Source organism: Polistes canadensis, unplaced genomic scaffold, assembly GCF_001313835.1.
Source record: "Polistes canadensis isolate GaletaPanama2010 unplaced genomic scaffold, ASM131383v1 scaffold_44, whole genome shotgun sequence".
NCBI lineage: Eukaryota > Metazoa > Arthropoda > Insecta > Hymenoptera > Vespidae > Polistes > Polistes canadensis.
This window is the reverse complement of record NW_014569591.1, coordinates 725,397-747,128: the sequence shown is the minus strand read 5'-3', so window position 1 is coordinate 747,128 and position 21,732 is coordinate 725,397. Positions and strand designations below refer to the sequence as shown.

The 21,732-nt window shown below is 36.2% G+C and overlaps 2 protein-coding genes across 3 annotated transcripts in view; one reads left to right on the top strand and one right to left on the bottom strand.

Annotated features, from left to right (window-relative positions):
• The window catches only part of LOC106785026, a 171,865-nt gene extending 168,918 nt beyond the window's left edge, over positions 1–2,947 (top strand). The window contains exon 7 of the mRNA XM_014745123.1: positions 1,574–2,947. Coding sequence (XP_014600609.1) covers positions 1,574–2,143 — 570 coding nt within the window. The 3' untranslated portion in view covers positions 2,144–2,947. The remainder of the gene's footprint in view (positions 1–1,573) is intronic.
• The window catches only part of LOC106785027 (autophagy-related protein 16-1), a 384,411-nt gene that overhangs the window by 219,615 nt on the left and 143,064 nt on the right, over positions 1–21,732 (bottom strand). The window lies entirely within an intron of this gene.

The following is a 21,732-nucleotide window of genomic DNA, read 5'->3' as shown; positions in this document are numbered from 1 at the left end:
GAAATTTTGCGAAGTATTTCTCTCGAGTAAAACGCTTAAACATTTATCGAGATAAAAGAGAAGGATCATTAGATTGAGAGGAAGGAATAGAGTACGTACGATCTCCTCTCGTTGGTAATCGAGAGTCTAAAAACGAGATTTAGTTATAGCTCTTCTCTCTCTCTCTCTCTCTCTCTCTCTCTCTCTCTCTCTCTCTCTGTCTTTCTTTTTCTCATTCGCTCACTCACTCTCTCATGTCATAATCCCGTGTAATTGCTGTTATACGGCCTTAACTAATAAAGAGCAAAAAATCGTACCGGAACAGCCAGTACAAAAAGGAAGAACCAGTTTTAAACGTTAATCCCATCTAGTTTTCTATATCATTCTTTTTCTCTTGCTCATTTCGCGTTAAGTAACCAACCAATAATTCTTCTCCGTTGACTGGACACGCATGCACGCACACATACACACACACATATATTTATTATTAAAAATATATATCGTACGTACTCGATTTTTTCTTTGAAAAAAAAAAAGAAAAAAAAAGAGGGATTATTCTTTACGTTAAAAGCATCTTTTATGTTATATTATCTCTATGTATTTTTCTTTATTCTAAGATTTTCAAGTAAACGCTCGTGAATTTGTGCGAGAACGTAACTTATGGATAAGATTACCGGTTATATTCGCAGACTCTACGAACGAGAAACTCTTCTCGGTTGTGAGAAAATAGTATGAGAATGTGAAAGGGGCCGAGAGAGGGTGGAAGGGAAAGAGAAAGAAGGACCGCTTTCAGGAATTTCAGGATTAATGTGACAAAGCTTATTTCGGTCGGTCGGCCTTACATGCGCGCGAGCGTGTACGAATTACGAGGGAACCCCCCCTCCCATTCCCCAACCCCCCTAACTCTACAACCCCCACAACAAAAACGGTTTCCACGACCGTAAGCACGCTCGGCGATCGTTTTTCTCTTTTTTCTCTCATTTCTTCTCTCTTTCTTTTCTTATTTTTCATTCCAAGTTCGCATTTTCGCGACTACGAGTCACGAAAGATAAACGCAACGCGTTAACGTATCACGAAAAATCACTCTAAAACGAAATACTTTTTCTTATTCATTTTCCTATTCTTATTACTTATAAATTAGCCTTATTAGTACTTTTACTTGATAATATCGGTCATTTCGTTGTAGGTCATAAAATACATTTTCTCCTTTTTCTTCTTATTTTCGTAAAATTACTACGATGCGTACAAATTAACGATCGAACACTCATTACAGAGTTTTTCGTGATTCGCGAGAAGGTCGTTTCGTTCGTTCAAAGAAACTCTACTAACGTTCTATACGGTGATTTTCGTTTAACGATTTGTTTTAAAGAAGGGAAGAAGAAGTCTTATGCCGTTCTCTGGTACGGGTTGTTAAACTTTATTATTACTTATTTCCTTGATCTTGGCAGTTGAAGTTTTCGAAAGGATCGTGAAATCTCTCTTTGAAAAATGATTAATTTTCAACGATCCCCTTTAACAAACTACTACTACTACTACCAATCATAAATATTTTTATCGTTATGTTAATAACCCGTCCTTTAATGTTCTCTTTCAGATTCTCTTGTCGCACTTCGACGCATTCAAGTTTCCAAGCTCGGAGGTCGTACAATTTCGTGCATTGGTGACACCGTGCATGCCAAGTTGCGAGCCAGTGCAGTGCGATCAGGAAGAGGCTACGGGAGAGTTAAGATCGGTGATCTCGTTTGGCAGACGCCGTCGTCGTCGTTCGACAACGTCATCGCAAAGCCGAGAAGATCTATTGTTGGTGCAATCAATTCAAATTACGGATAAGTTTGGATTCGAGAGAGAAGGGAAATCGTCGAATGGCACCTCGGCAACGCGAGACACCGTTTTCATCGAAAGCACCGAAGACATTAACGGTTCGTCTATGGGAGTTTGCATAAATCTTGGGGAGGCAATTGTAGCCGGGACGGTCTTTCTCGTAGCACAAATTGCCCTAATCGCGGTATGGACCTTCACTTGGCAACGGCGTCGACAAATGTTAAAAAATCAGGAAGCACTTTCGGTATCGGTGTCCGTGCCAGGTATGCACTCACCTGGTTCTGCTCGTACCGACAGTCTCTGTAAGTTATACGATGCCGGTTACACTGGACGTCGTTTCTGAACTCGAGAAATTAATTTCTTCAATTATTAAATCCCTCTTCGATCATCATCCACTTTTTCGCGTCTCTCGTTCTCCCGTAGTAAACTATATATTATATTTTCACGTAGGGTTACTACCGGCGGCGAGTAGTAATGATGATGCACGAAGCGCGAGTCCCGATTTTTGTCACGACGAACGGACGATTTTCAAATGCTTTTCTTTCTTTTGCTTTAACCCCTTTCTCCGTTTTCATCATCTTTATTAATTTTTTTCTAACTTACTTACTTTTTATTATTTTCTTATTCTACAGAATCTTTTCTATCTCGCTTAATAGCACTCGTCCGTTACCTTGTACTCGGGAATCGCGTGAAATTATTCGTCGCAGTCTGATTTAATATAAATATTAAGCTCGACGGCTTGGATACAGATAACAGAAAAATGATATTAATAAACAGATTGTCTTAATATCTATTCGTGAAACATGATTCAATGTTACATTCTCTGTCCAAGCCATCGATCAATCTAAGTTGTGCTATTTGCAATCGTGCAACTTTACGCTCGTGCATCTTCTCGAACTCCCACTTTGCGTAACGCCTTAGATTATCGTAATTTTCTACGAACGAACGAACGAACGATCGATCGATCGATCGAGCTCTCGAAATAAATAAAGAAAGAAATAAAGAAAGAAGTAAGAGTGAATAATGGCTAAGGTGATAGTTCGAAAAGAAACTTCGATCGGTCGTTTCGTGGTTTAAGGAAGAAGAAGAAGCACGAAGACGTAAAAACAAAATATAAAAGAAAAAGAAGAAGAAGAAGAATAATAAGAAAAAGAAGAAGTAAAAAGGATGGGGTATCTGTTTTTCTTCTTCTTCTTCTTCTTCTTCTTCTTCTTCCGACAAACCGGCTTCTCCTCGTTAACCCTTCGTTCCCAAGGTGATACGCACGGGCGTGGCGTAAAGGGCTCATAAGGTGATGGAGGTCGACGTGTATTTGCTACGTTGGATAGGGCACCGCAACGTGGACTCTAATTAGCATTGGGAATCGAGCGTGATTATGCAGATGCTCCGAGTAGGATATCAACGGGTGTAACGATGGGAGGTTGGTTGTGGGTTAAGGAAAGCGCGTGAGAGACCGGCTGGTTGAGATGCTTGAAACGGAAGGAGAGTAAGCGAGAACGAACGAACGAAGGGAGGGGGGAGGGGAAACGAAGGGGGAGAACGTGGCTGAGAAGGGATGATATGCGCGCAAAGGGGTTGGCGGAAGGTTAATTGCCTCTTGTGGTGTCTCGAGGCTAAGCTAAGCTTGCAGGGTAGAGCTTGATAGGGTTAGATGTACCCACAGCCGGTGAACGGAAGGGAGATGGTCCTACAGGAGATGCTGAAGGAAGAGAAGGAGGATGAGAGACGGAGGACGAGGATGAGGAGGAGGAGGAGGAGGACGATGATGGTAGCTCTGGATCACATCGGAGATAGCCATCTCCTCCACAGCCACGTAACCCCGATCTCTCCCCTTTTGACTGAACCTTAGCCACGTCCTGCATCTCCGTTCCGTGTGCCTGGCTTAATTTACATTGCAACGCGTGACCTTATCAATCTGAACCGACCAATTCTCTATCTCTCTCTCTGTCTCTATCTCTGTCTCTCTATATCTGTTTGTCCGTTTCTGTTTCTAATAAGAATAAGAGAAACAATTATCGGCAAAATAGAATGATACCAATAAGAGAATATTAAAAACATGTTTAATTCTTATAAATATTGATACATTCTCGCGCGCACCAATATTAATTTCGAATTAAACGCGAGGACGAAGCAATTCCTAGTTACGAACGAACTACCCCGGCATAACGTGGAAGCTAATATGAATGCCAGAGATAGAGTGGAGAAAACAAAGTAGCTAAGCAATCGAAATTCAGCATAGGCGATGGTAGTTACGCTGAGTAAATTTAGATCGATTAACCTTATCGAGAAGACTTGGTCGATTCTCTCGACGTTGCTCTCTAAGTGGTAGGGAAATCGAATTAATCGAGAAAGTTGAAGATTAGAATACGCTAGTCAAGGCAAACAGACAGGGTGAATGATAATAGAAAAGGATGAAGAGACAGAGAGAGAGAGAGAGAGAGAGAGAGAGAAAGAAAGAGAGAGAGAGAGAGAGAGAGAAAGGGAGAGAAGTTGGAGGAAGGGCAGAGAGATGAAAAGCGGATTGCCATAGAGGAATTTACCTTACAGTTAGCCGAACTTTGAATTGTTCTGCTGTTTGACGTTTGTCTACGGTGGAAACGAGGGAAGCGTGCTCGTGGTTTATTCCCGTACGTATGTATCTAACCAGTAGAATATGTGGATAATGACTACCTGTCCGGTACGCTCAACGTCGGGGTAACGTAGTCTCTCCGTGTCCGTAACCCTTTTTCTTCTCTCTTTCTTTCTTTCTTTCTTTCTTTCTTTTTATCTTTACGCGTATTCCCAATGTCACGGCTCGTTTATAAATTTCTACTTTCGTGCCGTCGGGGTAATGATTTCAATCGCCAAGCCGAGAGACTGGATTATATATAATTTACGAGGAAGACAGGAAGAAACGCGGGGGTGGAGTGTACGTCGGAGAAAAAGGCAAGAAGAAAAAGAGAAAGAAAAGAAAGAGAGAAAGAGGAAGGGGAAAAGGAATAAAAAAGACAACGAGAAAGTTTAATTGGCTGTTTTAAAAATATTACGTAAAAATCTCTCTCCCTCTCTTTCTCTTTCTCTCTCTCTTTTTCTATCCCTTCGCGAAGAAGAAAATTTTATTCTTTTTTTTTCTTTTTCTTTTTTTTTTTTAAGCTCCCTTCTTTTTCGTCGATGCAAAGCCACGATTAGTTAGTTCGGTATTTTTTTCTTTCTGTTTTAATTTTCTTTTTTTTTTTCGTTCACTCTCTCTCTCTCTCTATCTCGATAACGATCGCGAACTTCCTCTGTGAAATTTAACTCGCTTAATTTTCCAAGCGAACACAAGTGCTCGTTTTTTTCTTACCACGTATCTTTCCGCCGACCCTTCTAACGCTTATTCATCTATTCGCTTTTCGTCTTTTTTTTTTCTTTTTTTTTTTCTATATGTATATCTTTTAACAAGGAATAACAAACAAATAATAATAAAAAAAAAGATATATATATATATATATATATATATAAATATACATACACATATACCATACTATAATATGATACACAAATAAATACCGACTGCTGGTGCCTAATGAGTTTTTATATAACTTTTTTTTTTTATTATTATCATTATTATTATCTTTTTAATTGCGAGCGTCACAACTCGACAAAAGAACGCTTTTAATTACGAATAAACTCTTAAGGATTTTTTCGCTAACGCAAGAGATAGTATATTATTCAATCCGCTTTGTGGTGAGAGGGTAGAGTCAATTTTTCTCTTCTTTTATGTGTTTCCTTTTTCTATTATTTTTTTTTTCAATTTTCTTCATTTCTATATCTGTTATAGTCGGTAATAATAAACGAACGTAATATCTCAGTTATGGTATCGTCGAACGTGTGCTTAGCCAACGCGTTATTTGTTATTAAAACAAGTAATCGCAAAGTGCACTTTCGCCGGTGTACGATCAGACGCGGGAACATTATTTTATTCCTACGTTTTTAATCCTTGCTTGTTCCTTTTTTTACTGATATTAAAAAAAAAAAAAATAGGAAAAAAGGACGACAAACAAAAATGTTTCGATTCGCGAGAAAAAAAAATGCAAGGAATAATAATAATAATAATAATTTCTCGCGTCTACGTCGTACGTAAGCAATCATGTAGCAATATACGAGAAGTGATAAACAAGAAAATAATAACGAACAAAACACGAAAAAAGAAAAAAAAAAATAAAGCTGAACTAAGAAAGGTATCACAGGTACGAGCACTTTCCATCGACTTGATCGAACGAACAGCCGCATCGAGGAAAAAAAAGCAAAAAAACAAAAAAAAAACAAAATAAAGGTGCAAGAGAAAAAAAGCTGAGAAGTTTGATCCAACTCAATGGAAACTGCCGATATTATTACGTCGTCCGTAAGATTTTTTTGTCTAACTAACTAAATAACTAACTAACTAACTAACTAATTTTACTTTTTCATATTTCCCTCTTATATGTTTTTTTTTTTTTTTAAACGTCGTATACGATGGGAGCTAAACACGCGCAAGCAATGATGTATCGATTAAACTATTCACTATCTTTAATATTATTACTCTACGCTAAGTTTTTTTTTTTTCTTTTTTAATTATATTCTAAAGAGAAAGGAAAGCGTCGAGGATAATAATTATGATTATGATAATAATAATAATAATTATATTATAATAATAAAAATAATAATAATAATATAATATTAATAATAACGATAATATAATATTACTATTGAGATAATGGTAATAATTATTATAATAATAATAATAATAATATTGGGCTCGAGGACGATCGCTAGAAAAATATTTGACGATGATTTTGCGCTTATTCGGAAGTTATCTTCTTCCCTACTTTTTTTTCCTCCCACTCTCTTGTTAACGTACATACATATATAATATACAGTTATATATATATATATATATATACGTAGAGAGATGATACATCTCTTTCATTTTGTAAACGAGACACGCGTATAAAGGAAAAGGGGTAGTTGCCGCGCGAAAAAGTCGACGTAGTTGGCGTCGTCGCTTCCGCTTATGCGAACACGTTTTTCTTCCCCTCTCCTCCGCCTCCCTCTACTTTCTTTCCCACCCCCACCCCCTAAGCAACCACCACCAATGTGCACAAACCACGACGATTTCTCGACTTAACAAACGTTACATTTGTTTTCAAACATTTGCTACTTTCTAAACACCCACCACCCTCCGCCTTGTTCCCCCAACCCCTACCCAGGTATTTTTTCTCTCTTACTTTCTCCCCCTTTCTTTTTTTTAACTCTCATACCTTTGCTTCTCATTTCGTAAGTATTCGCGAACGCATAGAAAGAGTGCTTGTCCTCGAGCCTGAGGTGCGCGACTATGATTCGTCGTAAAGGAAAGAAAAGAAACAAAAAAAAAAAAACAAAAAAAAAAAAAAAAAAAATTATAATCAATTAAAAATATCTGCTTGAATAATTTGTTTCGCCGAATTTCGTTGACAAAACAACGCATTTATTCTCTCACTCTCACTCTTCTCGCTTTCTCTATCTTTTTAATCTAAATAAATATATCTATATATATATATTTCCTNGCTTCTCATTTCGTAAGTATTCGCGAACGCATAGAAAGAGTGCTTGTCCTCGAGCCTGAGGTGCGCGACTATGATTCGTCGTAAAGGAAAGAAAAAAAAAAAAAAAAAAAAAAAAAAAAAAAAAGAAATAAGTGTGGAAAAGCTCGAAAAGCAGCTCGAGTCTGTTCTGTACCTTGACAAAACAACGCATTTATTCTCTCACTCTCACTCTTCTCGCTTTCTCTATCTTTTTAATCTAAATAAATATATCTATATATATATATTTCCTTTTTTTCTTTTCAACTTGGTCGTACAACAAACCGATCGGAATGATCGTTTCAACGATCATCGTCTATCCGTTTGTCTGTCCGTCCGTCAATAGTCCTTCCTTTTTTTTTTCTTCATAATCATCTACTCGGACAATTCTTTTCTTCGAGATTCACGCAACGATGATTCGACGAAAAAAGAAAAATTCGGAAGACTTTGACACCATTTAATCATTTTACGCAACGAATTCCGAAAGGTTTATAATCGCTTATAATATCATCGTCACGTACAGAGCTTACCCGACAATCGAGTTTTCGTACATTATTATCGGCGCACCTGGCGTAATCGCTTATTTATTTTACTACGTTTAAATGTAATAATCTCTCGCTATATATCGATACAAGGAAAAAAAAAGAAAAAAAAAAAAAAGAAGAAGAACCAACGACTCCCTGTCACGACGATCACTATTCTTTTTTTCTTATATTTTTAATAATTATGATATAAATGATTAAAATCGTTTGATTTGAACGAAAAGAAAAAAAAAAGAAAAAATATGAAATACAAATTTAATCGATTCGTCGAGACAGGTAATATACGAATGCGTGTGTGCTTCGTTCGTCCCTTCTTTTTTTTTGTTTTTTTTTGTTGTTGTTTTCCTCTTTACATCATTTTCTTTTCTTTTCACTGTCATTTTTTTTATACTATCGACACGTATCCTTGATAGCCGAGAAAGGTCGGCGTCATACATTGTCAGTACCGTAACAATACACGTTGTACATAGCATATATGGTACAGAGAAAATAAAGCCCATTTTATAACGAATAAACGAGAACGATTTATTTCTACTATTCCCACCCATCTCTCAATTTCCTCTCACGTTTACAGCAAATCGTTGATTTTTCAAGAAAATTGTTCAAGGTATTTTATCTTTCTCTTTTTATTCTTCTTAACGAACGAACGAACGAACGCTAACTTCGTGACGTCTAGGTAAGCACAAGAAGAATCTCTTTTCTACTAATGGAATATAATTAAGAGAAAGAAGAAGAAAAAAAAAAAAAAAAAAGGTAACGCTACGGGATTAATAGGTTTTTACCTGGTCATTTTCTTTCCGAGTTAATAATAATATTAATACTAGTAATACTTGTAATAATAACAGTCTTTCTCCTTTCGTAAATTATGCCAGCGCGTAGATTCGTATAGCCAGATAATTCGAAAAAATGTGAAAAAAAAAAAAAAAGAAATCAGAAGAGAAAGAGAAAAAGAGAGAGATGATTCGAAGCATCTCATAGCAGGTGAGTTAAATCACTTTACTCAAGTCTTAACGACTTCCTTTAACCTTTTATCTTCCAACACTTTTTATTTCATCTCCATTCGAAGAAGATTATGTGAACTAAGATAGTGACAAGAGAAAGACACCGATAACGACTACGAAGATTGCGATGCGAACATTCCAAGTCACGAAAAAACGTTCTAAATTACTCGACTAAATCACAAATGGTCGACCGTTTAGTTAAAAATATGCTCGAAAGAAATATGCATTCGTAACGATGGAACACTTATCTCTTCGTGTGTATATATATATATAGGTATGTATATATCAATCAACGTGTTATTACGTTAAGTATTACCTCTGATGGCCGAATTGAAAGGCGTGAATTATATGTGCGTGAGTGAGTGCGTGTGCGTATGTATTATAATATAAGAATTACTCGTGTATCGAGAGACGTTGATGGATCTTTTTCCTCTCATTAAAAATGATGCAAATGATCGTTTTCTGTAGCCGTAGACGACCCCTTTACATTTCATGTTTTCTTGAAATAATATCGTTTTAGTACGAAGTAGAAATGGAACGTGAGGGAATAAATGAATGAAGATTTTTAATGACGTTAAAGATATAATCAACAAGACAAAATTATTTACAATATCATCATTCGATGTGTTATTCAATCGAGTAATTTTCATCACGACCACTACTACGATAGTAATGAAGTTGTTTCACTGACTCATACCTATATTATCTCAGAAAATACAGTCATATTAATTTACATAATTTTACGGAAAATACTTCCTCCATCTCCTCCTCCACTTCCAAAGAAGAAGAAGAAGCAAATAAAAATAATCTAACATAACGCACGCGCATAATAATTCTAAAATCTAAGTATAAAAATATGTAAATAATGTTCGAAACAATTTTTAAAGGGGGTCGTTTTATTCATTCAATTAATTAACAAAATATATATAAATATACAATTCAAGAATTGTGTAATGTCGGAATCGTTGACACATATTAGATGTATACGGCTGTTGGAAACGTGTCATCTAATTAACATAAATTTGCGCAAAATGAAAGATCTCGTTAAGATCCATTTTCGAATAAAGATCGTCAACCCGATGACAAGCGGAAGCACTTAGTCTGTTCTTAAAATCGAATCTCTTAGGATAATGGTCGATCTTCGTCGTGGCGTTAGACGAAGACGTGACTCGTTAGAAAGGATCGGTGGCATCCATGAGAAACGACGAGAAACTTGATAGTTAGAAAGGGAGAGAGAGTCGAGTCGAGTCAAGTCAAGTCAATATCGAGTGCATCGTGCAGCACGAGCTTAAGGTGAGCCATGTAAATTTCAAACTATGACTACTTTACTTCTCCCGCACTTGTATACCTACGTTTTATTGGCTTGATAGAATTTCATTGGTTTTGGAATCGAATAATGAGAAAAACAAACTAGACATTGGATAAAATAAACAAAAATATTCGTAATCGATAATATGCGTACAAATCTGACAACTTTCGTTCTTTCAATTTGTTTTCTTTTTCTTCAAGCAAATATGGTCATAAGTGTTTGATATGAATTTCCAATAAGGATACATAGATATTTCTATTCGTTGATTTTACAACTTGTCGTTATGTTTTTAATATATGCAAAGTATCGAAAAGTTGATTATTTTAAAGGAAATACGTATCGTTTGAAAAGGACACTTTCGAATCTACACACGCGAACGAGAAAAATGAATTTCCTGTATTAGAATGATATCGTTTTAAAAAGTAACGTAATATCTACAGAGAGAATTATCCAAATTCGATCTAGAATCATCACAATGTAATTTATCGTGCGTGTGCAATTCGGTCGTATCCACGGGGAAGGATTATCGACTATGTTAATGAACCGAAGCAAAGATAATGGCGCTAATCATTTCTGCTTGTAGATTCTCTGAACGTCACGAAATCATATTATCGGTAACTTGCAAATCGATGGACCGTGTAATTATCGATTATAACGTAGGTATCCCAGTTTCCCAAGACTCACTTGATACGAATCGTTAAAATGAAAATATATGATTATGATACCGGTTAGCGTATAGAGTATTTTTCTTTTTCTTTTTTTTCTTTTTTTCCTGTATTCACTAACTTTGTCTTATAGATCGTTCACGTGACACAGTTATCAACGGGGATACAATTAAAAATACCGCCTCCTCGTGATGGTTTTTATAGACGAGCCATGGTTTACAGTTATTCGATTGTGAAGCAACTAAGCATTGGTAGGACGTAAGATCGCGAGGTCATATTACGATGCTTTGGAGAGAAGACCGACCTGAAAAACGAAGGACCTATCGCTCCGAGACATTACGGTACCAGCACGGTTAACCGCAGCGGAAGACCCACTGACCCAACCGACGAACTCCATTGGCCAAATCTCCATTCGATCGGTGTTCGTCAACTATCGAGGAGTATTATCATCGAAGATGATCCGTTCCATCTCGAAAAATACGTTTAAACCGAACTAACTCTTAAAGGTGATTCTCTCAAATTAGAAATTTTATTCCAGGCAAAATGCATTATCCAAGATAAAAGAGGTATATTAAAACTGGTATGGAAAAAAAGGGTATAGCGATTTATCACGCGATTGATCATGATCGATTTAACAGGTGGTGAAATGTCTGTAGGTAGATGCTAGACGCGAAAACGAGCCATCCAATCGAAATCGTTAAAAATTTATTACCAAGTTCGATAATACGAAAGAACCATAGAATAATAAGAGAAGATAGAGAGAGAAAGAGAAAGAGAGAGTCCGGCGTCGATATTCTCATCGCGTCGCGCGCATATCTAAAAAGATACGAATTTAAGACGAACCGGATTCTATTACCAACTTTATCGTTTCTCATTTCCATATGCTCGTAGTGCCTTAGTCATTCTCTTTTTGACGCATAATTTGTTAGATGATCTAGCTTGCTAGCGCGAATTTGGCAACACTATCTATCGGGCGTAGTCAAATTTTGAAATAAATTTATATGAATTTACGTATAACTAGATATATGTATATATGTGTATGTCGAAAGGAAATGATGAAAATGGAGATTTGATTAAATCTCTGAGGTAGATGATCAATTCACGAAAGATGTTATAATAACAATTCTGTGAGATGATTTCTCCGAAGAAAGTAAGTGATTAATTAAAGAATCAAATTCCTTAACTATTTTAGTGAAAAGATGAAAAAAAAACTCTATGAGAAGCCAAAAATCAACAACATGTTGTAATAAAAATGAATGAACATTATTATTTATTAATTATATTTACTAAAAATATTAATCTTATTTTGTTTTTAAGAATCACAGCTATTATGAGTACCTATTTTTGTTTCGTTAATTAGTTTCGAATAAATAATTTCTGTTTCAATGACTATCGTTGTATACTAAATAAACACGTTTAAATATCTTCTCACTAAAACAGTTAAAAGGAATTTAATAAAATCACTTACTTTTTTCTTTAGAAAAATCATCCCAGTACAAAGTTGTTACTTTAACATCTTCCTAAATTTGATCAAATCTACATTTTTATCATTTCCCTGCAACATATACGTACTAGCACATATGTATGCATACGAAACGAATGTATGTAAAATGTGATGAGTAAAGAGATAGCAGACAAGAGTTTATAAACTTGCAATAGTATTTGCCCCACCACTTCGCCACCGATCGATTCGCAATACGTTCGTTTAGAAGAGAGCACACGGTATCGAATCAATATGAATGACACTAGAGAGAACATAGAAACTGAACAAAGCGAACAGTTTGAAATGTCGATGCGATCTACAATGCGGTAACAGCGATCTACCTGATCTCTTGAAGTTCGACCTTATTAGATCGGGATAATGTCTCAAAGGAAACGCTGTTATCCAAACGGTATCATCATTCACTATACGTCGTCTCAAATAGGAACCTCGTTCCACTATAAGATGTCCACTGCGAGCCATTTGTCAAAAGTCGAAAGACGCCAGGAACGTCTCCCTATCGACGTTTTCCTCCTACCCACTACCCCACCCATCCCCGGAATTATCTACCTCCTATCTCTTACTCTACCAACAGGAAGCACAATATTCCTCCTACCAATCTGTTCCTATCTTCGAATTATCCCAACGTTTATCTCGTATTCGTCGATTTATACGACGAATTCTAAATTCCTCGAACGATTTTCTAACGTCGACGATAACTCTCGACTCGTAAACCAATCGAAAATGATTTTCCAGCAAATACTTTTTCTTTTTCTTCTCTAATAAGAGTCTTTCGTTCGCGAAAGATCGAATTCGTAGTCTCGTTGCTTGGTTTTTTTTTTACGTCAATTTCTCTCGACGTTTGTCGCAATTCAAAGTCGACTATTATAACTTTCTCAAAAAAGAAAAAAAGACCGTTGTGAAAGTTGCGTTATCTTTCGAATCGAAAGATTTCTGTTTCTTATTTCATTGGTGATTTTCAATTTGAAAAGACTTGGATTACTAAGGGAAGAAAAAAAAGGAAAGTGTCGGTAAAGAAGTTTACAAGAGAAAGAGAGAGAAAAAAAAAGGAAAATAAGATTTTCGTTTTATCGAATTGAGCTACCGAGAAATTGTGAAACGAGTGTAGGTTCTAAACCAAGTCTGGTGGTGGTGGTGGTGGTGTTAGTGTTGGTTGTGTTTGTGGTGGAGTGACTAGCTATGCCAGGAAAGAACGTCGAGGTAGTCAAGTGTCCGACTGCTTGGAACGAAAGAGGGTGGTTGGTTCTGCGTTTACTTGTTTCTACTTTTTTCTTGTTGCCTAGGGTGCGGAATGTCGCGCTGTATTGGAAAGAGAATGGCTGTTAGTCGAGGTACGAGTACAAAGTAGGAGCGCATTGAATGTTGGGGAGGGATGGGAAACCGGAAGAAGATGGAAAGAGAAACTGTTGGTGGTAAGGAGAGAGATGAAGTACGGAGAGAAATACGGAAAGAACCGAGAAAAAAGATAGGAAAAAGTCTGGGCGAGGGTGTAGGATAGAAAAGTAGTGAGTAGAGTGGAATCTGTACGACATAGACAAAAAAGAAAAGGAAGAAAATGAGAGGTTGGGAAGTTAGAGAAAAAGAGAGAAAGAAGAAGGAAAAAAAAAAGGTAGGAAAGAAAGGAGGGAAAGTAAGAAGGACCGTTGTCAAGAGGAAAGCGTACATTCCAAAAGGGAATGGGTGGAAGCAGGGGGAGGGTTGAAATAAGAAAGGTTGAGTATACTGAACGAAACGGAGGCAAAATGTGGTGAAGGAGAAGGTCGAAAAGCTTCGATCCTTCTTCCCTTCGGATTCCCTTTGGCTTCCCTTTGGCTTTCCTACGTCGGTTATATCCAACCGAACTGGATACCGCGTGGTATCACGTAAATCCAAAGAAAACAACACTTCGTCTTCACTCTATCTCTCTCTCTCTTTCTGTCTCTATCCGTTCGTCTTCCTTCGATGTGTTTCAGTTGGCTATCTTTGAGAACAAGCGTTTCGAAGAAACTGTATGAGAGGGAGAAAGAGAAAGATAGAACATTTTCTAGCCACATTCTTTGCGCAGAACTGCACACCTACGAACGAACGAGGGCTGATAGTGTACATACGTGATAGAAAGAAAAAGAAAAGTGGAAAGGAGGAGAAGAAGAAGAAGAAGAAGTACAGGGAAAATAACAAACTATATATCCCAACTGCCACTTTAGAAAAAGAATTTTAGCTAGCTTGGATATGTATCCAATAAGAAAACCCATTTCTATTTGCGCTACGCGAATACTTTTGTATATAATATTTTTCTTTTTCGATTTATAAGTACGTAAATGGGGTATTGTTTTCATGGATACATTTATTTTTAGATAATTGTATCAACTTTCTTTATACTCTTCTTTATATTCTGTAAAAAAAGAAACAACTTTTTATCTTACGTTAATGGGAGGTAATTAATTTGTAGATAAATTTCAAGAAAATGTTCATTTTCGTTTCATTCAGAAACGATGAACGATAATTCTAGTCAATCAGATTTTGTTCAAAATTTCATATTATAAAAATTAAAGTAACAGTGGTTAAAAGATTAAAAAAAAGGTGATCCATAAAAAAACGATTTATACAAATAAATTACATTTCTATTATCATTTACTTTCGTTGTATAAACTTAGTTCTTCGTTTGAATGCACTAACGTTAAAATTGCAATTGCGCGAACGATTAGAAATTTCATAGGAAAGCGATTATTTTCCATTTCCATTTTCCTTTTTGCTCTTGAATAAATAGTGAAATTGTAAAAGTTTTAATACCGGAATATTTCAATATTTTCTCGTAATGTTATCGTACGTATCTCTTTCTACTTATCTTCTTCTTCGTAAAAGCAATGCTTACCTGACTGTACATATAGGAGCCAAGGTAAACGTGGTATAGTTATTGATCTTCCTTAATTACAGACTCATTAAACGTCCGATACGCCCACCGTTTGCAAATCTCTCTTCTCGGGGAACGTCTCTATCGTTCCACTTTACATTTACCATTCGTCTTTACGCTTACGTGTACCTAGTTTCTTCTTCGACATTTATTTTCTAACGTAAACGTCCATCTTCGTTTCGTAAATGCACTTTCAACGGTGCATCTTCTAGTCGAGTTCTCGTGTGTTATCTGCAAACGATCTTGCGGTTGCAGCCAGCCACGTGGCTGCAATGGCTATTCCATCTTACGTAGCATAATCTTGGTAGGTAGGTAGATTGAATATGCGTTCAATGGTTACACTTGCACGAAATCGTATCAGGGAATGTTCGCGAGAGTAAGGGTACGGTGGTGGTGATCGATGAAAATAAGCGTTCTCCGTGACGCCGCTTATTTACTATCGAACAACAAACGGAAATAGATCGTTCGCTTTTGATCGTATAAAATAAAAAAAGAAAAAGAAAAGAAGCAATACGCTAGGAATCGATACGATTCGTTCGATTAAATATTCGAGGCAGGTACTGATCCTATTATCTCTACGAAATGGGAACGATAACGATGTTGCCGAGTTTGTCTAATTTTATTACCGTACACGTAATACCAATGACGACCACATACACACACGGCCAATTATGCTAATCGCTGATCCGAACTTACAAAATTAACTTGCTTTTCCAGACAGCCAATTTCAACTCGTCGACTTCCGAAATATCCTCGATGGTTTAATGCAAATGACTACGTGTTGTCTATCGCTATACACAATGGTTAACAGGCACATTATCAACTTGTTTTACCATGATTAATTCGATCTATTCAATTGAAGACTGCAACTTATATCATCATCGTCTAACTTCGATAAAAACCTAGGTACAAACAACGAATACTTTTTCTCTCTTTTCAACCTTTATCATCCCATCGTCCATCTTCTAACATCGCAAAAGTAACAGAAAGTAATAACGTTCGAAGGTCGCCTTCGGAATTCGTGACAATTAGCGCGTTGAGCTTTTATCGGTGGTCGGAGGACAATAAGTTCGAGAAAGCTTCCACGGTGTTCCTTGATTTCCCACGGGACACTAATCCTATTCGGTACGGATGTCTTTTTGTCGCTAGTTAACTATTTTTATCCGACCTCACACGCTTATCCCGTGCACCAACCGCCGTCCCGGTGTCTCCGAACGCGACGTTGAACTTTTCTCTTTAAGTAGAATAACTCCCTGGAACAGTGAAGTTTTTCAAACATTTTCTTTCGTGGTAAAGAAAAAAAGAAATCAAATTAAAGACTTTTCTTTTTTTTTTTCTTTTTTTTGTTTTCTTAATCGAAATCGATAATCGCACGCAGTAAATTATAAACGAGAGAACAAGTAAGGCCAAAAAAAAAAAATCTCTCGGTAAATAGAAAGCCACCACAATTAATTTTGTCATCCACGTACCTAATTCATAAATTCATGGAATTCGTATTATTTTATCATATTTGTAATGAAGAATAGGGTTACGATGAAATAACAACAACGAAACAACAACGTGGGAAACGTTAAACGATGATATTAATAACTGGTTAAAATACATTTTGCAAATTTACCCATACTGAAATAACACGGTAGCGTTGTATACATTAATGAAAATTATTCAACCAATGTGAGATATCCGTTGAAAATTTGGCGAAAGATCAACGTTATCGGTTATAATATACCTACGTGCGATCGTAAAATCGAACCCCACCACCAGCTGTAAGGAAAGAAAAGAGAAAGGGGAAAGAAAATCGTTTAAAAAATCATCTCCGTTTGCCGAGAAGAAATCGATCGATCGAGAATAGAATACCGGAAAGGATAATATCGCGATCGGGAAATAACCAGAACGACGATGAGATTACGGAGCACTAATTCATCCGAAGAAACGAAAATTCCGAACGCGTTCAACCATTATTAGGGTGAACCAAAAGTGTTCGTGCGATTTTTTTCATTTAAAGTAAATTTTACAACAACAAAAAATCCATATTATGCAATTTATAACATAATAAACAAATTTTTGATTCACTTTACCAAAATGTTCTGTCAAGAGTCCGACGAACTGTACACCTGTTAGAGGAGGTGGGGAAAAAGATTCATATGTGATGACAGATCGACCAATGATAACGTTTCATTAGCGACCCGTGTAAAAGGTCGAACGTTGGTGATTCTGCTGCTGCTGTTACTTCTGCTTATGCTTCTGTTGTTGGTGGCATTGCTATAGATCGTTCTATAGTTACGTGTGAACGAACGAATGGCCGTAACGAGAAACGAAGATGAGGGTGGAAGAGGAGACAAGAGGAACAAAGAGCAAATGCCAAATAGATCCGACGGGAGGAAAAGAGTTAACGTGATGGTGGTCGAAACCGACCAGACCAGACCAGACCAGCTAGCTGGCTAGCTAGCTGGCTAGCTAGCTGAAAACGGACCGGTGGCTGCTCTATAAATGCACCGAATGCCAATGCAGCATAACGATACAGCCAAATGGTTCGACCATTACCGCGCCAATATTACCTGCTCAACTGAATTATTGTGTCGAGCTATACCCCCTCCTCTTCCTTTTCCTCTTCTATTCCCCCCACGAAATATCTGGCATCGATATTGAATCGATGGCGAAATCGTTGGCCCGAGATAGTAGTAGCAAAAGCAAGAGATAGAGTAATAGGAAGAGAGGAACAGGAAACAGAGAGAAGAGTTGAAATTGTGAAAGCGAATGGGGGAGGGGATGGGGATGGGGACAGGGGCAGACTGGGGGATAAAGAGAAAGAGAGTTAACGAGAGGAAAAACCTTGACGAGAAGGGATCCTTCGACCGAACAAAAGCCCAATTTTATGCGATTACTTTCGATAAATTCCATTTTCCATTGTAGCACCTCGTAGATTAGCATACAGACAGCGTACGGACGAACGCGATTTTCTATTGTTTCCCTCTTTTGAACCCCACCGGTCTTCAATTTCTTCCTCTTAATTATCGTTCATATAATTATTTTCATCGGAACTTCCGGGGCACCCCCTTCCCACCCTCTTGAGTTGCTGCTGCTGCTGCTGCTGCTGCTGCTAGGTCGAATCCCGACCGAACAAATAATTAATCGCGAGTTTGGCACCGAGGCGAAGACATTGTCCATGTTCTTCCAGAGTTTTATTTCAAAGTTTTCAACCTGCTTTCTCAAAGTTTAAGTTAAAAGAAAGAGAGGGAGAGAGAGAGAGAAAAAGTGAAAGACAAGGATGAGAGGGGACCGATGAAAATGCTTTTCGAAACAGATAAGTTTGTTTGTTAACTGTCGAAGATTTCGTAACGAAAACTATCTTTCAAAGACAACGAATAACTTGTTTAATGTTATCTTTTTATATGTTGCATAAAATTTCATTTCTATTTTAATAATATTATATACACAGAATATTTGCAAATTATTCATCTTCTCTTCTTTATCGCTTTTATAAAAAGACAAGAAAAAAAAAAGAAAAGTAAAAAATAATTTTATACGTAATATTAATTTATATTTGTAATAATGTAGTATATTATGTAGCATATTCACGAGAAGATAGAAAATAATCTGATTTTTAAAACGGTACTTATTCGAAGTTTTTATGACTCTTGGTTCTTGAAGTATTATTCGATGTGTATGAGGTATACTGATACATTGACCTACATAATTTCGTGGAAGAGACTGACATATATAATTTCTTGATACACGTTAACTTATATTTATTCGTCGAATTAAATTCTCGGCTCGCGTTAACGACAAAATAATTTATTATTTTACTTAACTATATATGATTGGTTATACGTAGGTAGCAATCCAAGCTGAAAAGAATTAATTTTTTAAAAGTGGCATTGGCACCTATATAATTTCATAAAAAGCATTAACCTATATTTATTCCTACAATTTCTCACGCTAGACTGCTATTGCAATGAGAAATGTTCCCCCCCCCCCCCCCCACCCATACTCGTAAAATACACGCAGGAGATAGATGCATCTGTTCAAATAAAAAACAAAACAAAAAAAGAAGTCAATATAAAAATAAATAAATGAATATTTTGGAGATGATAGTACGAAATAGAAAAAATCATAGACACAAAATCAAAACTATTATAAAAGAGGAAATCGATCCTATTGATTTAATAATATCAATTTTATTGATATTATAAAAAATGATTTTATGAATATAGAAAATAAAAAATTATTTCTGCATCGTTATAAAATACAACTGGGAAAATGCATGGTGTATCCAGACGGGTGGCAAGGTACACGTTAAAATAAATCGAATAAATAGCATCATTTCTATCATGTTGTTTGAAAAATCCTGTTTATTTAAAAAATCTGTGGAATACAATTGCATTAAACTATATTCGAGTTTGTATACGTATTGATAAATAAAAATTGTCTCTATTACTTTTCTTTATGGACGATAACGATTTGAAAATCGTCGTGTTTGTAATATTCAGCTGCTGCTGCTGTTGCTGCTGCTGCCGTTGTGTCAACGTTACAATTCGACTGATACAAACAAACTAAACGTAGGAAAAATAAGTCATGCGGTACGATGCTAAATGTAAACATTGCTTAAAGCATTGAATACGATAAAAAGTCAAATAAAATATTATAAAAGAAAATATTGACAACCGATAAGTAATTTGAATGATAATTTGGTTTACATGTTATTACAGAGGATTATAAAACACAAATTGTTTCGTTAACGAAGAGACTCATATACCGAAAATATATTTCCCGTTTATTTATGATTAATTTTACGCATAGGGGATCATCGATTGGCAAATTTATATCATCCGTCCACTACCGTACAATTAAAATTATATTTATTACGAATAAATAATATTAACATTTATATATTTGAGATAAGAATTCTATGATTTGACAATATTCTTGACAATAATGCGGAGTTACGCGGACCGGACAACGAACCGAACGAAAATCAGATTATTTGGTGCGTAGTCATTTCCTGCTGCATCGGGGAACTAAAGTTATTTGCGAGAGGGCAACGAAGCATAGAGCCTCCCCTTCTCCTCCCCCTCACCACCGACGGTGCATTTACTTTGAACTCCACGATTCGCGAAATCGTAATTTATAGACTGTGTAGAGCTTCATAGCTAATATTCATCGAATTCATTTCGTGAACGTCAATCAATTATAATATCATAAAATTTATGCATCATCATGCACCATCGTTAAAATCAACTATCATTCGTAAAATCTTTAAATATCGAGACCCACCGACCATGCTTGTTTTCCCCGTTCCCATCGATACACGATCGAGTATTACAATTAATTAATAATATTTTCAACTGTAACAACCGAAAATTTGCGAAAATAAGTTTGACTTTTAATTGAAAAATCATCAGGGAGTAGTTATAATCTAAATGAAGATACCAATAAACTGACCGTATCGATCGAATCTTCGACATATTCGTTCGCTAATTCTCTACGAATATTTCACGTTCGAAAGGATCAACTTTTTCACGTTTATCTTGTCCCATCGTACGTACCCATTCCAATATGAACCATCGTGTTCACCAACGTTATACATTTTATCGAATATCTGTCATGGGCTTAGAACCGCGTTGTTCGCTAAATATAATAATTACAATGAAATCTGATATTTGACAGACTTCTGATTATGAGTTTAATCAATTTCATGCTTTCGTATGCGCATTTATGTCAACGCCATGGCTGTTATACAAACAATGCATTTAAATAAGAAGAGAGAGAGAGAGAGAGAGAGAGAGAGAGAGAGAGAGAGAGAAAGAGAGATAATCATTTTCAAATAAAGAAAAAAATGAAATAAAATTGCTAGTATCATATTTTCAAAGTACTCCTCGCCAGATTTCACCGACACGTTCAAAAACACGTTCGATGATTTGGTTTATAACAAAATAATAAAAAGAAGAGAGAGAAAGAGAGAGAGAGAGAGAGAGAGAGAAAAAAATAAACAACAATCAAAAAAAAACTACTATACACCATTGATAAAAGTTATTGATACGTGTCTATTCTGCGCATTTGTACAACCGTACACTACCTATGTATTTTATTTATTTGTTGATTTTAAAAAATGAAAAAGTAAAACAAAAAACACATACCCCAATAAAACTAAAATAAAATAAAACAGAAAAAATGTCGAATAAAGAGAATCATTGTATTAAAACAATGAAATCTAAAATGTGAATTGTATTAATACGATTCGATGAATTTTCTTAAAATGATTCGAGACAAATACGTAGATGTTTATACGGGTGTCGTTGATAGCATTGTAAATCTCGAATAAAGGATAGAATCGCGAGTTAAAGGATACTCGAAAAAGGATTGAAGTAAGGAAGGAAGGAAGGAAGGAAGTAAGGAAGGAAGGAAGAAAGGAAGGAAGGAAGGAAAGATTTGCAAGTAGTAATAGAGGGAAGAACACCCCGAAGCG